Below are 16,457 nucleotides of genomic sequence, written 5' to 3' on the forward strand. Positions count from 1 at the left end.
ATGGGAGGGTATAGACGATCGCTACCATACATGGAGTAGTAATATGCGAAGGCAATTTCTGAGGGGTATAGAGGAACCTTCCTGGTAAGAAACAGTAGGAAGATATGGCTTGCAGGATAGGAGACAGGGCATAAGCGTCTGTCTATACCCCACGTGAACACGGAAGAAAGCACAGTTTTGAGCGTTAGGATAGTTTGATAAATTTTACCAAAGGAGGCATCACAGGAGGAAGCTCGTGCACGATGTCAAGCAAAAAATGGTAACATGAATATTTCTTAAAAGTAAAACCATCAGGGCATAAGGCTACTCAGAAGACTAATAGCAGGAATTATATTGGAGCGATTTCAGATTGCAAGAGATAATTAAGCTAGCTATTGAAGGCAACGATGGGCTGGAAACCCTAAAGACATCTCATTGCGTTCGTCCTATTCAGACGTTACCTGTTTCAGAGATTCATGCTGCGATATCAAGAGTCCATTCATGCACTAGTGGCTTGCCCAGGTCCAACATCTTCTGGTCGAATTTCTGCTGATGCAGGAGTTTGTTGTTGACTTTTGCCTCGTACAGGGTGCCGGTGACTTCGACTTGGTTCTCCTTGGCTTTCCTATCAAAAGCGAGAACTACGGTTCGCAAGCCTAGTACCAAGAAGGTCTATCAGCATTTGAATCTTGTACTCAGTTTAGAATTGCAGGAGCTAGGTTGTACCTGGCTGATTCAGTGCTTCATTTTCGCTTTCCACGGATAAAGCCACGGCGAATCGTTGTACCCCTTGCAGCCTTCCTTGGCCAAGAGCAAGTGTCTCGGCGATGTATTTCACAATCACCTGCAGCCGATCCACTGGAACCTCAGGGAGACTGGCTTGGAGCCAATCACTTGTTGCCCCTTTGTAGACCTCTTTATCGTGGTGGTAGTCTCCGGTGAGGTCATGCTTCTCAGCATCTTTAACTCTGTCGACACCGAATATACACCTATACCAGTACTAGTTATTATCTAGTTCGAACTGTCACAATTCGTCTTTCTTACCAGGGAGTGGTTCTCAAAAGGTAATCGACTAGCTTAGCCCGGTAGGATGCGCGGTCCCAGCTGAGCTGAATAGCATGACGTTCCTTCTCCTTGCCGTACTGCGCCTGAACAGTTTGTTCTATCTTTGTTGCCCAGCTATACTTCGTTACGTGAAGATCTTCCATGCCATCGAATTCGGGTGCAAAATTGAGGAAGAAAACTGTTTGTGGGTCGTCATCCTCCCTGAACCTTTTGATGGCTTCTTCCGCATTCTTGATATCATTCTGGCCATGGACAGGTTCTTGCACAGAAATGTCGTAGGAAGTGGACATTGTTGCGAATGTTAGAGTGTTAGGTTCTTCCAGAGTGGATAAGTGTTGTAGCGTTCAGACAAGCTGGGAACTTCAGAGAGAAACGAGGACGAGCATTAACAGTCTGACAGAGCAGTCGTCTATTGGGGAAGTCAAGCGAAGATCGACGGATATAACGCAGTTGCACATTAATCCATATTTCCTACCAGGCTTTGGCTGTCTGGAAGCCTGAGGGCCGTGCGCAGGGTGTGAGCTCGAGGACCTCATTGGCACAATATCTGCAAAACATGTAAATCGCCCATTCTAGCCAGGAATGAATCCAAGGACTCGTATTCATGAAATGGGCTTCCGGCAGGACTCACGATGCCTCGGAAGCATACCCTGGACCTCCTGGTCTGCATTTCAGCTCGCCACACTATACAGCAGCGACGATCCTTAACGTGTTACCCAATCGGAGGTGGTAGAGACTTGACATGCAGAGCTGCATAAATTATCAGCTGAGGAATACTGCTGAGGCATTTAATGGAATGCAACATCATGTCGCAGTCTCGAGACATATTGCATTGTTGACATTCTCGCAGATGGACCTACGTTGCGACGTGTCGCAGGATGAATGGAAGAAAGGCCTTACTAGACAATCTCATTTCAAAAAGTACGGTGCATGCTGAGATTTCTCAGTTCTCCAATTGTCGCCCTGCCCGCCACTGAACCAATGCCATGATATAGTCTACGTAGATGATCATCGGTATCGTAAATGCCTCAGTTGTGTGCCCAATGGCACAAGAGAATACACTATTGGCCCCTAATTCACCACAGCGCATGATGATAGTTCGCTGGTCAATACAAGACTTGGACGCCTGAGAGGATCGGAGTAAGGCAGAGTACAGACCAGGCCTATGTAATGCTCGGATAGCGAAATAGATAAATTCTCTCCCCATCCCTTCGTTGACATCGAAGCATCATCAATCTACTCTGATAACATTTCATCTATTACCTGACAAACAAAAAGTCCCAAAACCGAATCCCGCGGAACAAAAAAGCAGGACGAGAAACAATGGCTAGCACCATCGACCTTGGTAAGCTGACTGGCGCCTCGCTGGACTTGGAGGAAATTGGTCTACCAAGCTACGAATCGATCAATGCTGCCTCCGCCGATGCTCCCCTTCCCGACAAGGATGTAGCTACAAAGGCGGTTCAGGACGCAAAGGAGGTGCCATCCATTTGGTTTGTGAACTTTCCCACAAAGCAAGCAGCTGCGGAGAAGAAAGTTCTTGCGGATTTTATGCAATCCGTCCAGGACTACCGTTGCTGGGCAAGCCTTATTTGGTGGCGTACTGTCTATAGCAACCCCAACATTCCCCAGGATGGCAAGAAGGAGTCTGTAGCCAAGCGCAGTGCATACGCCGCAAAGGTTGGCGTGAAGCACATGAAAACGACACCCTGGTAAGTGCAATATGGATACATGCAGCCGTCTGCTGGGATTAGCTACTAAACTTACACAGGCTCGGAATGAATGTCGACCACGATGTCAGTAAGGATATCGAATGCTCTACGAGTGAATTTCATACTCAACTCCTTGAAGCCGTACTTCAAGGATTTGTTGGTGTGGTACCTGCTGTTTTACAAGCCTTAGAAGGGATCCTAAAGTCATTGGCCAAAACGGTTGAGCAAAGCACAACAAACACAGACAGCAAGACCGTTGTCTGTGAGCGTTACGAATACATTCCTGAGGCTGATGTTATCAGGTCATGTATGTTTCCAAAAGCCCAGGAATTGAAAGGATCTCACTGACCGAGCAGACGTTCGACTTATTTCTTTTACTGTGACCGACTCAATGCGAAATGTTGAGAAAGCCAAGAAGACTGAGCGCCGTGTCAAATGTACCATCGCCTACAACGAGTATGAGGCCGTATTTAACCGAAAATTGTGGGACGCGAATTCTGAGCAGATTGAAGCCGAACAGAAGAAGGCGGCAGATGAGTTCCGCAAGCAACAGACTGTTGATTGCCCCCCTTGATGAGCGTGAACTCATTCGGCGGTCCCTTGGATATGCTACAAACATGACTTTGCTGATGTACTGGTTGACGGGTTACCAATGAATGGGCATGAACTTTTGTCTCTATGTCACTCATTAGTTTACTATCCTGGAGATTAGCTAGCCCTTATCGCCTTACAATACATTTGATTATTTCAACCAGACCTCCTCTTGGACGGTGTGCCTATTTCTGTAAATATGGTGGAGGGGTGTGTACGCCGATCAAACCTGAGAGTACCTCTACTTGAGGCCTAGACCCAACGGAGCCTGTACCGCAACCAGACATGCTCACGATCCTGTAGGATTATTGCAGAAGTGATCGAGAAGCTATTAGTCTGGAGCTTAGTGACTGCAATTGGTTTATACCCCCGACTCGCTTTCATGCAAGGAAAGCGCCCACCGATGCTACTGTGGCGTTATAACCTACATAATACATCCTCGCAGATGGGGAAGTATGGACCAGAATCCGAGTGCAGTCACATCCGGGGTTCTACTTAGGTTGTGAAGTCATGTTATCTGCTGGCGCCATATGAGTTACGAGCGTCATGTTCCCACTTGCATGTAAGGGTGCAGCCAGCGATCACGGAGCTCCTGTAACGGGGTGGACTTAATGAGATACCTTGGTGGCTGCTGTTGAGGCTTGACCAGCCATTGGTAAGGACACAAAGATGGATACCTAAGTTTATGCAAGCAAGCATGCATATATTAATTGAAATTACTACTAGCCAGTTGCAGAGTATTACATAGAAAGGACCCACCAACTGCGCGGCCCCCGCATCAGGATAGCGACTACTGAGGCCTCGACAAACATCAGTATAGTCCGCTTACCATGGTGCAATGCCAAGTAAAACCCCTCATCGACAACAGTAGCTGCATGTCGATCGACAAAACAAATCAGAATTTTTTACTCCGTATGGCCCTCAGGCTTCCAGACAACTCCCAGCATCTGGTCAACTCATGCAGCCGGAATGGGAATATTACATTATGTTCTCATGCGGGATCCTATAGTAATTTGATTGAGAAGACGATACCTCCGAAACTAACTAATAAAGAAGACATTTGCTAATGAATTCTGGTCACCCAGGTAGATACCCTGGCGGCTGGGGCGGAATATACTCTATGGCAGTTAACTACAGTAAGCAACAGGCATTCGTCTCCGCTCTCACCAACTTGATTCTCCAATGAATCTCCGGGTGTACACTCCATCATTAGGACAGGGAAGAGAATGCCACAGATGGACCGTCAAGGTTGTGATTATTCCCGTACCTTGACGCCACGGCTCCCAGTCTAGTGGACCTTTGAACAACAGGGCCTTCGGGTAATCTTACGCTTTTTCGCGCGAAGGCTAGGTTTGTTTCGAGATCTTGGGTAGGATTACCGGGAATAGGAATGTCCAACTGCTTAGTAGCCTTGTTTGGGCTCAACAGTTCCATTAACAGGGGTTGCAGCTTGCTGATGACGGAAGGTGTACTCTCGATCACCTTCCTGCCGATTCCCTGCACTCCAGCTTTGAGCAGATCGTAGAAGCCTTCTCGCTGGAGTACAGCCTTCTTCTCGTCCTCTGATATACTCACGGTCTGGCTGCGAACTGTTTTCTTTGCGAAAATGATTGCTCTCAATGTGGCCTCAGCCATGAGAGCCCGGTCCAGCAAGTCCTCAAAGTAAATGTCCAATTCCGTACTCTGAGACCGCGATTGAGTAGGCGCCAGTAACGAGCTCAAAAGGCAGAGGCCTGTTGGGGCCATGGTTTGGATAGTCTTACTAGTTCGTAGCCCATTCACAATGACACTACCAAGTTGGTCGAAAAATCTTTCTTCTCCTTGTGTGGGCCAGAAATTCTGAAGGAGGCTATCGATGAAGGCCTCGGTTTGGCTGTCCTGATTTGACCCCTCTTTGGTGTACTGGAGGGTTCCCAGCTTGGGCAGGCTTTCTGCTTCTGCACTTGGGGTTGACTGTTGTCCAGACTCGGATATATGGTATGCTTCTAAAGCTAGTCGGAGAGCTGACTCCATGAGGACAGGGAATAGTTTGCTTCCAATACCGTAAACTTGGGATGCCAGGGTTGAGTATTCTTCTCTCACGTTTTCCTCGAAGTTGAGTTTGTTCAAAGCTTCTCGACTTAGCCGGTTTGTCGCCTGAATCGCAGCCTCCGCTAGAATAGCGTGGTGTGCATATGCCGTGATATCGGACCCTGAGACGCTGCCCTCAGGGTCCAAAGCACTTTCACAGACACCACCAGCAAACAGGACGCATGTAGCAGCAAGGGCAGCAATGGGGCCTCCTATCGGTCCCAGAAACGGGGATCCGAGTTTCAGGATGTTGGAGTTAACATTCCCACCCACTGTTATTAATGATTCCTCAGCTGCCTCATATGGCCTTTCTGGATCATTTGGAATCGTCACCCTGACATACTCAACCTCGTCTTTTCTCTTTACCGGTGTGTAATGACCATCTATGGCCCGTATATATGCATGGTAAAGATTACCGTACTCTCCGGCTATTGGACTGGCGCTGTTCTCAAAGAAGTCACCGTTCACATGCGTTCCTATGGAGGTGTTATAGTCATCCAAGAGGACGGGTGAGCCAGATTGTCCTATTATAGAGTCAATATAACGCCCTTTCCCTGGCGAATAGGCAACTCACCCTTAGTGGTGCTTATTTCATATACCAGCATATTTCTCGACGCCTGAGACAGATCATATTTGACATTCTTGAATTCTTCGTAGGGCCGGTTTCCTCGATCAAGGTCACCTGGATACCCCACGATGCCCATCCTCCGCTCTCCCGAGACGGGTGTTGCTTTGAAATGGAATAGGTTCATCTCGGTGTCAGTTCCATCAAATGCACGGTCCAGCTTTATGAAGGCGACATCATTTATTCGGTTATCCTTAGTTGCCAGCCACCCTGAGGAGGTTGCAACCATAGTGCCATACCGGAACTGTACCGTGTTATCCACAGAGTCTTCACCCCAGTAGCCAAGTGATGCTTTAATCTCCCTAGCACGTCCAAGGTTATATTCCCAATCGTAGACGTTGTGACCGGCGGTTACGAGCAAGTCCGAGCGGATCAACCATGCAGTGCCCATTAACCATATAACCTTCTCACCCTTCACAAATTTCATGAATAATTTGACAAGCGCTATAGCAGACAGTTCACTAACGTCAGGATTCGAGGTTTCTAGTAAGAGGAAGACCACGCACATCTATATTTTCCGTTGGGTTTAATATGCTCCCGATCAACCGGGACCCGCTTATCACCGTAGATGATATTTTCAAGGCGACTTGGAAAGGTATTCGGATTTTCCACCGTGCTACTTCCGGCAGCCTTGAGATCCCAAATACCGATAACAATGTTCCTCTCCGAAGTCATCTTGAGCTGCTAGGCACTATACACGCAAGAATATCGGCTTTGGGACACTTGAGAACGACGTAGGCTTCTAGGATCAGCTCAAAGCTGTGTTGAAGAAGGGGTGGCTTGAGAATCACACAAATACGCCAGAATTGTCACTTCCAAGAAGTGCTTTATATAAGAATTGACCTCAACCTCATTCTACGCCTATCTCAAGGACATAATACCCCCTTCTATCGAAGCACTCGGACTCGTTTCCGGGAATACCCGCTGAGATGTTTTGGGAAGCAAGCATTGCATCAGACGCGCCTACATTATTCCTCCCATCCCCCTATAGGAACTTGCCACTCGTATTGACGATTTTTCACAATGCAATACCAGAAACTCTCCCACTCCTAGACTCTGTTCGGAAAAAAGAAAAGAAAAAAGAAAAGTCCGTGCTTCAACGGGTGCAGCAGTCTTCGGGTGCATAGGAGCAGCTATTAGTTGCCGGGTGCCGATCTATCGTGTGATAGATGTTATATGAGCGAAGATCAACTCCATATAAAGTTAAGGATCAGCATTAAAAGCCCAAATATGCACAGTTGAACAAAGCTCTGTTCATCGCCACCTTACAGAGTTTGCTGTATGTGTCCGAATTCGTGTCATACTAGACAGGAATCTGTGACATGATTTACTTAACCCATGGGATTTCAGTTAAAGCAATGGCGATGAGAAGAAAGCGGCAATAGAAGAATACTTCTGTGATAGGTAAAGTGATTCACCAAAACCAAACATAAACACAGTCAAATGAATAAATCACACATCTTCTCAAAGCTGTTATTGCGGGGCTCTGGCAATACAGCAAATTAATAATTCAGCACGCATCTAAAACCTGCATGCCATTGCTGTCCGGCGCTAATGCACGGCGGATGGATATGTCACGGCCCGCGAAGAGAGCGCCACGTATCTGGCGTTGAGAAGCTCACGAAGCCCCACCAAGGCACAGAAGACAGGTGGTTCCCATTGGCTAATAGATCATTATGTGTGCGCCTAGGAGAAGGGTCAAAGGTGTCAATACACAGCGCTACCCTTGGATCGGGACTTTTGCAACATAATGGATTGGTAATAAACGTTGCTGGTCCTTGCCCTACTCCCTCGTGTTGAGACACGTTGGCGAATACGAAAAAAGACTCACCTCGGAGCTTGGGGGAGCATTACTGATGTGTTGTCCCAGTAGCCGAGTACTGGTAGAATATCCCTGTGTAATCTCTGTTTACCTTTCAAGATTGATTTCGTGAGAGTCAGTATGTTTAGAGGCACAGTGTCAGGAAATTCATCGAACAGGTAATACACACCTTGCTAAGGGATCCAATTTCTGTCTTTCTCTGTACACCATTAAGTTCGTACCACCGTGATCGCTAGTATAGTTGATATAGTAAATAATGGCCACGAATAATGACCTTGCTGTGACAGTCGGATATCACCTACAGACAAAGGAAAGGCCAAACGTATAATTTTGGACTACATGATGATGATGCATTAATGTGGGAGGTGAGGACTTCAAGGAGCACCTCGAAAGGCCATGGCCGACCCACGCCAACCCTACCTTCTAAGCCCTCCAGCTTACTGGTAATGAATGTTTCTACTTCTTCGTTCATGTAATCGTCCAAGATTTCATCCCACCCCTTCTTCCCCCCTATACTTCCGTAACTACATGCAAGGGAAGCTAACCCTCCCTCCTCGAAGTTCCACTCGTCGTTAATTGACTTATCCAAAACAAAGTCACCAGGGAGCCGTACACCCACACGAGGTCTAACTACTCCGGTAATTGTAAGGTCACATAACAGTCCGAGAGTATTTCACAGACTACGAGGTACGCAACTGATCTCAGCCAAGACACATATAGTTTACTGTGATTGTGCTCTTTGAAGTCTAATATCCACTTGGCTTATATGATCCACGCTTTCCTTATTTTGGAATGGGTAGAGGATCGGCTACATTCAAGCAAATGAACGGCTAGGAATGCCCCCGATACACATCCACTCCCTAGAACAGAATCAAAAAATAACTTTCACCTGTCTGAAGAAGAGTGGATGGCCTTGGTACTGTTGATCCAGTTTGGTTTTCCTTTCATGTTTGCAGTCTGGTAGGGCGCGATTAATAAAGTCGACCGGTCGGGGAGCTTTAGGGTTGGTAGTTCTCGTAGCCCTCGTTCCTTGCCCACATCCCTTCTCTTAAGTCCTTGACAGAAATGTCTTTAACACAAGCAGTCCGGGTTTGTTAGCACACTTTCAACGATCAAAGATGGGGTGGTCAAAAAGCTTAGATTACGGGACTCGGAAACATAAGCGCCAAGGGAACGGGTAATAAATCCTTTGTGGCTGTGCTTCAAGCCGGTTAACTTATCTCACGATGCCACACCTTAGAGCCTCAACATAATCTACCTTCGAACACCGCGGAATAATGACAAAACAGAGAAGGTCTAGCAGTAAAAGGTCTCGGAGTGGCTGCATTACCTGCAAGTGAGTATTGTCTACAATGAGAAGTTATAGGAAATGTTAATAACCCACATAGGCTCCGGCACATCAAGTGCGACGAGTCAAAGCCCACATGTCTCCAATGTCAGCAATCTGACCACAAATGCGAGGGCTACGATAACGCATCTCAATCCCAACTACGCCGGAGAATCGAAGCCGTGCAAAATGTGTCGCGCAGGCCTCCCCTTAGTGGGGATCATCGCATTATTCTCCGCCCCGAGACCCGAGAGGAGCGTCGGTGGGCGGACTTCTTCCAAGCTAAGACGGCAGTGGCTTTCTCGGGATTCTTTGACTCCATGCTCTGGTCATATTTGATTCCGCAGATCAGTGAGGGAGAGCCGACCATTCGCCACGCCGTGGTCGCCATCGGTGCCATCCATGCGCGGTACCAAATGGCGGCGGATCAACCACTAGCCGATCCCTCCTCCACAACCCAGTTTGTTTTGCAGCAATACAATAAAGCCATTCGACATTTGATAGACCGTATGTCTACAATTGATAGCCAGAACTGGGAGATAACATTGACCACCTGCTGTCTTTTTGCTTGTTTGGAAATCCTGCGGGGGAACAAAACAGAAGCACTAGATCATATAGACGCCGGGCTGAAGATGCTCTACCAACATGAACAGGAAGGGGGCGCAACAGGTCGCACCACAGAATTGTATAAGGAACTACGCCGGTTGTACTCCAAATTCAATTTGGAGGCTTCGTTCATGGGTCGCACCTTATATCCCTTAGAAACCACGTCCCAGGATGTTGCAACGAGCGAGTTGGCATTAACTAATCTCTCCCACGCCAGAAGCTACCTCGACAACTTGATGAACAAAGGGCTCGCTTTCATCCGAGCTGTCGACCTGGACAGAAAGCCCCGCGATTCACTACTGCAACAGAGATTAGAATTAGAACAGTTAAAGCTCTGTTATGAGTTTGATAACTGGCTAGTGGGCCTGAACAAGCTGATCCAGAGGATGGGCCCATGGATCCAGCAAGTTGACCAACGTGCATCTCTCATTCTTAAGATTTACCATCACACCTCGTTGATTTGGGTAAAAACAGTTCTGGCAGGCGATGAAAATGTCTTTGATCTTTATATTTCTGATTTCGATGCGGTTGTTAGCTATGCGGGAAAAGTAATCCAGCTCACCGTGGAAATTGACAAACGGACTAATAACCAATCGATGTTTTGTCTTGAAGGAGAAGTTATTGGACCCCTCTACTATGCAGCCATTAAATGCCGCAACCCTGCCATTCGACGAAAAGCCATCGATCTTCTACTCCGCTATGGAAAGATAGAGGGCATGTGGAACGCGAGGCGGTATGCAGCAGTAGCGAATTTAGTGATGGAGGTCGAGGAGAGTGCATGTTCGGGAGTCATAGAGAGTGAACGGGATGTGGATCTTCATGCTCGTGTTTACGAGTCTCTTCAGCCTGAAGTTATGGAGAGAAATCCTTGCCAGGTCCTGTTGTTGTTCAAGCCGGATGGGGTAGACTCTGATTTTCAGCAGCGCATGGAATTTGTGCGTTGGTAGAACTTGTGGATACTCGTATTTCTCTTATTACATACACAATATCGTTAGAATTCTGCGCAACACCTTGAATATGTCATCCTAATCTCGTTATTTCTGCAGGCTTTCCTTTAGTTAAGTGGGTCTCTGATGTCGGGACTTTCATGCAGGGTACATGTACTTCTCGGCAGTTGGCCTCTGCATTACATGGCAGGCAGCTTTAGGAGCCTGAAGACTTGGCGTTGTTCAATCACCAAGGCAGACTCGTAACTAGCAACCTAGCTCTATCTTTAATCTTAATTTAGGCCTGGGCTGTGTTGGTCGATCTTCATGCCTTCAGTTGGGGCTGAAGAACGTTGATTGGCCGGAAGGAACGCTAGTTCATAGTGCTTACGGAGGAGCCAATCACCGGCTGATTCACCAAAAGCCTCCAGTTATACATCTGGCTTTTAAGTTGGATTCTGGGGCCAACTTATTACATCTACCCGCAGAACGAGAGAAGGACAAGGCAGCTCACTGTTATATCCTAAGATTCATATTCGTATCTCATTTGCCATCCTGTAAGAGGACCACTAAATCGTAGATGTACTCGGACTGTCCACCTTAGTAGCATGAGCTATATAAATACAGAACAAATGTCCTGGAAAGGGTAAGCCATCACTCTTTCAATTACACAATATAGGAAGTAGCATATTTACTCACAATGCGCTATCCACACTTTATCCTTCTTTGTACATTATCCCCTCTTGCCCTGGGAAAATTATGTCCAATCCAAGGACCTGCCTTCCCAGCCCCTAAGGATGTTGCCAGCAGTTCATCTTTCACACAGGCCAAGAACCAGCTGCTCAGTACACTCGACAAGGCAGTCCACGCATCAAATGCAAGTGAAGTAACAGGAATTGACCCGGACTCAATCTCGTTTAGTCTCCAGGTCTTCAACACAAAAAGCGATCAGCCACTGCTTGAATACTACCATACCGCACCCTCCATTCGGAATAGCACGGTGGGAGTGAGAGAGGTTGACGCAGACACTGTATTCAGAATCGCCAGTGTATCGAAGCTATGGACGGTCTTGATGCTTCTGATTGAGAAGGGTGATGCGTCCTTGAGCGAGCCTGTTGCGAAATACGTCCCAGAGCTGCGAGATGCCGCAAAAGAGCTCAGCCATAATGCTACCATGCGAGATGATGAGATTGATCACCTCCGCTGGGATGAAGTTACGATAGGGGAGTTGGCAAGTCATATGACTGGGGTTATCAGAGAATGTACGGTGTCGCTGGGAGTTTTCTTGACTTCACACCAAGTCAACTAACTCATCTGGATTTATAGATGCATCTATCGACATCGCAGCTCTCTCCGCCTCGACACCCGGAGGATTCCCTACGCTTCCGAAGTCTGATATCCCGCCATGTGGTACCAAAGTCGCATGCACTCGGTCTGGTGAGTTCAAATACTTTTGATGTCGGGGAATCAACTACTAATGACACATCCAGAATTCTTCGACGGCATCCTAAAAAGCCACCCGATACTGCACACTAGCTCGACCCCTATCTACTCTAACCCCAGCTTCCAGATCCTCGGGTATGCCCTCGAAGCCATGACAAACCAAACCTACAAGTCTCTCCTACAAAGGGACTTGATAAAGCCCCTTGGCTTATCACGATCGAGCTACGACAAGCCAGAAGATGATACAGCCATCATCCCAGGACCCGCCATGAGCAGCTTTTACGGCGTAGATGCCGGTGGCGAGACTGCGTAAGTGCCTAACGATTCCCCTTACTGAAAAGTCTAGACCCTAATCATTCGCAGTGCGGGCGGCCTCTACTCCTCAACGAAAGACATGTCAATCGTCGGCCGAGCAATCCTGAACAGCACTCTCCTCCGTCCCTCCTTAACCAGGCGATGGATGAAGCCCCGCGCCCACACATCAAGTCTTGAGGTCTCCGTCGGGGCTCCATGGGAAATTTTCACATTGACCAACCCCCGTCTAATCGACCTATATACCAAGCAAGGTGATCTGGGAATGTACTCCTCCATGCTTGCCCTATCCCCAGAACACGACGTCGGCTTCACAATCCTCGCCGCCGGAGAATCAACCACCGAAGCCGTCACCCTCATAACAGACCTTACCATCAATACCCTCATCCCCGCCCTCGAAGACGCAGCCAGAGAAGAGGCCAATACACAGTTCGCAGGCGAGTACTCTTCCGCCAATGCGTCCATCAAAATCACTACCGATGACCAACCCGGTTTGAAGGTTACCGAATGGACCAACGAGTCCGTGGATGTAAGGCAGCTCTTAGTTTCTAAGCTGGGGTTGCAGAATGCCTCGGATCTCAGTGTTCGTTTGTATCCCTCTGGACTTAAGGCACCAGGGCGAGTTGGCTTCCGGGCTGTCTTCCAGGATAATTCCGAGGGGGATTCAGGGATTGGGCCTGTGACGCGGGCTTGCACCACTTGGAGTTCTGTTGATAGTATTATTTATGGGAATGTGGGTGCTGATGAGTTTGTATTTGGGGTTGATGGGAGTGGGAGAGCTGTGAGTATTTCTCCTAGGGCTTTGCGTGTTGAGATCCCTAGGGTTGAGGCATAGGGGTATGTCGATTTTGCTGGCATCGTTCTGGATTAGACTATTTTTTTTTCCTCTCTACCCTAATGTCTTCTTTGATATTTTGTCGTATATTTATATGTTAATACTTTAAAATATGTACAGCCTTTTCTCTCACTTGTTTATGTTCCTTCAGCTAAGAAACATTTACAAAAGTCCATAAGGCGATGTTCACTAAATATTATACTAGGCTCCTCAAAAGGCCATAGACCCATTGCTAGAAAAACCTCTCGGTATGTGCATTGATATCACTTCACTTACAAGTATACTCTAGTCTCAGGGACGAGTAACTCAAAATCAAACAAGCACAGTCCCCTCAACATTAACAATACGGACATTACTCGATACCCCCGTCGCACTCGCCTTATCCACCAACCCCTCACTATCCCAAGAAAAGTCAACACTTCCACCACCGCGAAGTCGAAGTCCCTTAACACTACCACCAGCCCAAGCAGCAGGAATAGCCGGACCCAGAACAACCGTCCGAACATCATCCTCGGAATGGGTACTGTCAAGCGGCATATCAACAACCAACATACTCAACACAGCCCCCAGATACCCAAAGTTAGCATCGATCTGGAAGGCACCAGACGGAGTATCACCACCACTATAGAGGGACAGTCCACTTTGGCCAATGTTCTGGTCAATAGTCAAGCGGAGTTCATAGTGAGCTTTTTCCGTGTTATTGAGACGAGCCCAGCAGGCGGACCGCCATACTTTCTCCCATCCGGCGTTCGTGTATAAGCCCACGCCACGGCTGATAAGGGAGGTGTTAACTGCGGACTGGATCGTAGCGTTGTTGTAACCGTTGAAGTACGAGGATAGAGACCAGCCCGGGTACCAGCCAACGAGATGAGAGAGATGGCGATGCTCGTTACCCTCTTTTTCGTAATCGTAGCTGTCGGGCAGTTTCCATTCCTTGATTTGGCCCCAGGTGCCGATGTGGAGGCCTTTGTCGAGGCGGGGGAGTTGGTCTTTGATGTCTTTCAGAAGGGTGGAGTCTGTTTCGCCCGCGATCTCTGCGCCTTGGATGGCGTTCTCGTACACTTGGTGAATGAGCTGTTGCCAGTGCGTGCAGCCGAAGGTGGTTGGTCCTTGCTCGGGGGAGGTACAAGGGTTAACAACGAGAGAGCTGTCATTGTTGAATTTATCAACCTGTAGCTGAGAGGCCCAGAACTCGGCGACACCTTTCAGCAACGGCCACCCCTGTTCAATGAACCATGTTTTGTTGTGCGAGTAGTCGTAGCGGTCCCAGACATGTTGCATCATCCATGCCGGTGCTGCCGGATAATTTGCTGAGGTTTGATAGGTTTTCATCCTGTTTCATCAGCACTTTGAAATGAAGTTGCAAGGAGTGTTCCACTTACCCAGTGTGTCCGAATATGTTCATCTCATCGTGAGTAACCCAACCAGCACCGCCGTAAAGAAGTTCGGCGGTTTCAGCACCACGCGGCATCCAGTTCTGTTCCATGTAATTGAAGACAGCAACTGTCAGTTCGCCTAGTCCTGTCGCTTCGGCTCCCCAAAGGTTCATTTGGAGGTTGATGTTTGCATGATAATCGCCGCTCCAGGCTGCATTCTTCGTGGGACTCCATACCCCCTGAAGATTTGGGGGGAGACTGTTCGCGCGTGATGAAGAGATGAACAAGTGGCGACCATAATCGAAAAGGAGCTTCTCCAAGTATGGATCTCCGTCCGTCTTGTTGGCGTTATAGTTGGTTATAAGAGTGGAGAGCTCTGTGCCGGTGGAGTCCTGGGTATCTGGCAGATCCAAGGTAAAAGCACTCATCAAGCCGCTGTAGTCCTCAATGTGTTCTGTCCTCAGTTTTGATTCTGATTGTGACAAGGCTGAGGATGTGATTTTCTCGACATATTCTGCTGGATCCTCCCCCTTGAAAGTGTAATCGGTCGCCGCAGTTCCCTTAGTCCCGTCGAAGTCCGTTCCCGCACCGATTACAATCGTCAGAGACGAGCTATTTCTGGCGTTGATAGCTAGTTTTCCGGTTGAACTGTCGCATCTACCAGGAATAGAGCTTCGCGCAATCGTATCATATGTCATTCCACGCGGAGGTCCTTCCTGTGTGACACCTCGGAGACGAGCGAAGTCCGAGTCGCAGGTGGCATTCCAAAGTGAGCTTTCCTCGACAAGTTGATCGAAGTAAATAGTAACCTTAGACAAAGTTGCTGTGGAGTTTAACTTGTAGATACAGACTTGAGCAGGGTAGCTACAGTAGACGTCTGTAGTATACTTTCCCTTGCCTGTCGAGTAGGTTGTCGTATGAATACCGGTGCCGAGATCCAGGGACCGAGTATAGTCGCTCACTTTGTCAATTCCATCTATCGCAATGGTAAGATTGGCTAATGAATGGAAGGATCCATAGCCGTCTGTGTCTCCGTGCAGCCGTGAATCGTCTGAAAAGGTTAGATAACGATTGACGAAAACTTTGTTTAAACTGACTGCCAGTTCCTTTCTTCCAGATCTCGTCCCGAACCTCGGATAGGATCTCCGTCATACTAGAGTTCGGGTTACCACCCCGATATCCCTTGCATCTTTTAGCTGCGAATATATGCATTTTATCATAGTTCAACAAAGCTCACGTTGACCTCAAAGGGGCCACCTTCCCAAAGCTCGTCATGGTTGAGATTGAGCTTTTCCGCGCCCGGCTCTCCGAACGGCATCACTATCAGGGTGAGTAGGGATTATCTACAATTAGAGAGATAGACATACCCCCCAGCTTGCCATTCCCCAGAGTATAGGCCTCATTGGTCGTATCCCAGGACGCAGCCTTCGACGACCACAAGGAATTCGCCGTGGCAAGGGAACTCATCCCGAGCAAAACCAGGGACCGCATATTTCTGGCTCTTGTCTACACGATTCGAAATATGGACGCCAATTGAAACCGAAAGTTGGGCATCAAGCACTTTTAAGCCTTCGCCGATCTCGTTTCACGTCGTGGGCTGCATGTTCCTACTTCATTTTGTTTCTCCACCATTGGGCAGACTGACGGATAAATTCCATGCGGGGAAGTTGTACTTATGCCGGCTAATTTCGTTCCTACGTGGAATCTTGAAGACTTGCGAGCAATACCCACACAAAAAGTTTAGAATGATCTTGCACCAATGATAGAA

The 16,457-nt window shown here is 48.0% G+C and overlaps 6 protein-coding genes across 6 annotated transcripts; 3 read left to right on the forward strand and 3 right to left on the reverse strand.

Annotated features, from left to right (window-relative positions):
- Positions 1-485: 485 nt before the first annotated feature.
- AO090005000387 (uncharacterized protein) lies at positions 486-1,334 on the reverse strand (the record flags this gene model as incomplete). Its single annotated transcript, XM_023234126.1, has 3 exons — positions 486-604; positions 706-968; positions 1,024-1,334. 3 exons carry the CDS (start codon positions 1,332-1,334, stop codon positions 486-488), a joined length of 693 nt encoding a protein of 230 aa, XP_023088937.1.
- Positions 1,335-2,367: 1,033 nt separating this feature from the next.
- Positions 2,368-3,330, forward strand: AO090005000386 (uncharacterized protein; the record flags this gene model as incomplete). Its single annotated transcript, XM_001817406.3, has 3 exons — positions 2,368-2,756; positions 2,816-3,063; positions 3,113-3,330. The coding sequence occupies 3 exons, from the start codon at positions 2,368-2,370 to the stop codon at positions 3,328-3,330; spliced, it is 855 nt and encodes a 284-aa protein (XP_001817458.1).
- Positions 3,331-4,556: 1,226 nt separating this feature from the next.
- AO090005000385 (trypsin-like serine peptidase) lies at positions 4,557-6,469 on the reverse strand (the record flags this gene model as incomplete). The annotated part of the gene is made up of 2 exons (XM_023234128.1): positions 4,557-5,941; positions 5,992-6,469. 2 exons carry the CDS (start codon positions 6,467-6,469, stop codon positions 4,557-4,559), a joined length of 1,863 nt encoding a protein of 620 aa, XP_023088936.1.
- A 2,672-nt stretch (positions 6,470-9,141) lies between these two features.
- On the forward strand, positions 9,142-10,855 carry AO090005000384 (Zn(II)2Cys6 transcription factor; the record flags this gene model as incomplete). Its single annotated transcript, XM_023234129.1, has 3 exons — positions 9,142-9,200; positions 9,253-10,732; positions 10,844-10,855. 3 exons carry the CDS (start codon positions 9,142-9,144, stop codon positions 10,853-10,855), a joined length of 1,551 nt encoding a protein of 516 aa, XP_023088935.1.
- Positions 10,856-11,423: 568 nt separating this feature from the next.
- AO090005000383 (serine hydrolase domain-containing protein) lies at positions 11,424-13,313 on the forward strand (the record flags this gene model as incomplete). The annotated part of the gene is made up of 4 exons (XM_023234130.1): positions 11,424-11,985; positions 12,050-12,160; positions 12,214-12,475; positions 12,530-13,313. The coding sequence occupies 4 exons, from the start codon at positions 11,424-11,426 to the stop codon at positions 13,311-13,313; spliced, it is 1,719 nt and encodes a 572-aa protein (XP_023088934.1).
- A 312-nt stretch (positions 13,314-13,625) lies between these two features.
- AO090005000382 (glycoside hydrolase family 95 protein) lies at positions 13,626-15,964 on the reverse strand (the record flags this gene model as incomplete). The annotated part of the gene is made up of 4 exons (XM_023234131.1): positions 13,626-14,460; positions 14,696-15,740; positions 15,787-15,842; positions 15,927-15,964. The coding sequence occupies 4 exons, from the start codon at positions 15,962-15,964 to the stop codon at positions 13,626-13,628; spliced, it is 1,974 nt and encodes a 657-aa protein (XP_023088933.1).
- Positions 15,965-16,457: the final 493 nt, after the last annotated feature.

The sequence above is a fragment of the Aspergillus oryzae genome, chromosome 1 (assembly GCF_000184455.2).
Source record: "Aspergillus oryzae RIB40 DNA, chromosome 1".
In the NCBI taxonomy this organism is placed as follows: Eukaryota; Fungi; Ascomycota; class Eurotiomycetes; order Eurotiales; family Aspergillaceae; genus Aspergillus; species Aspergillus oryzae.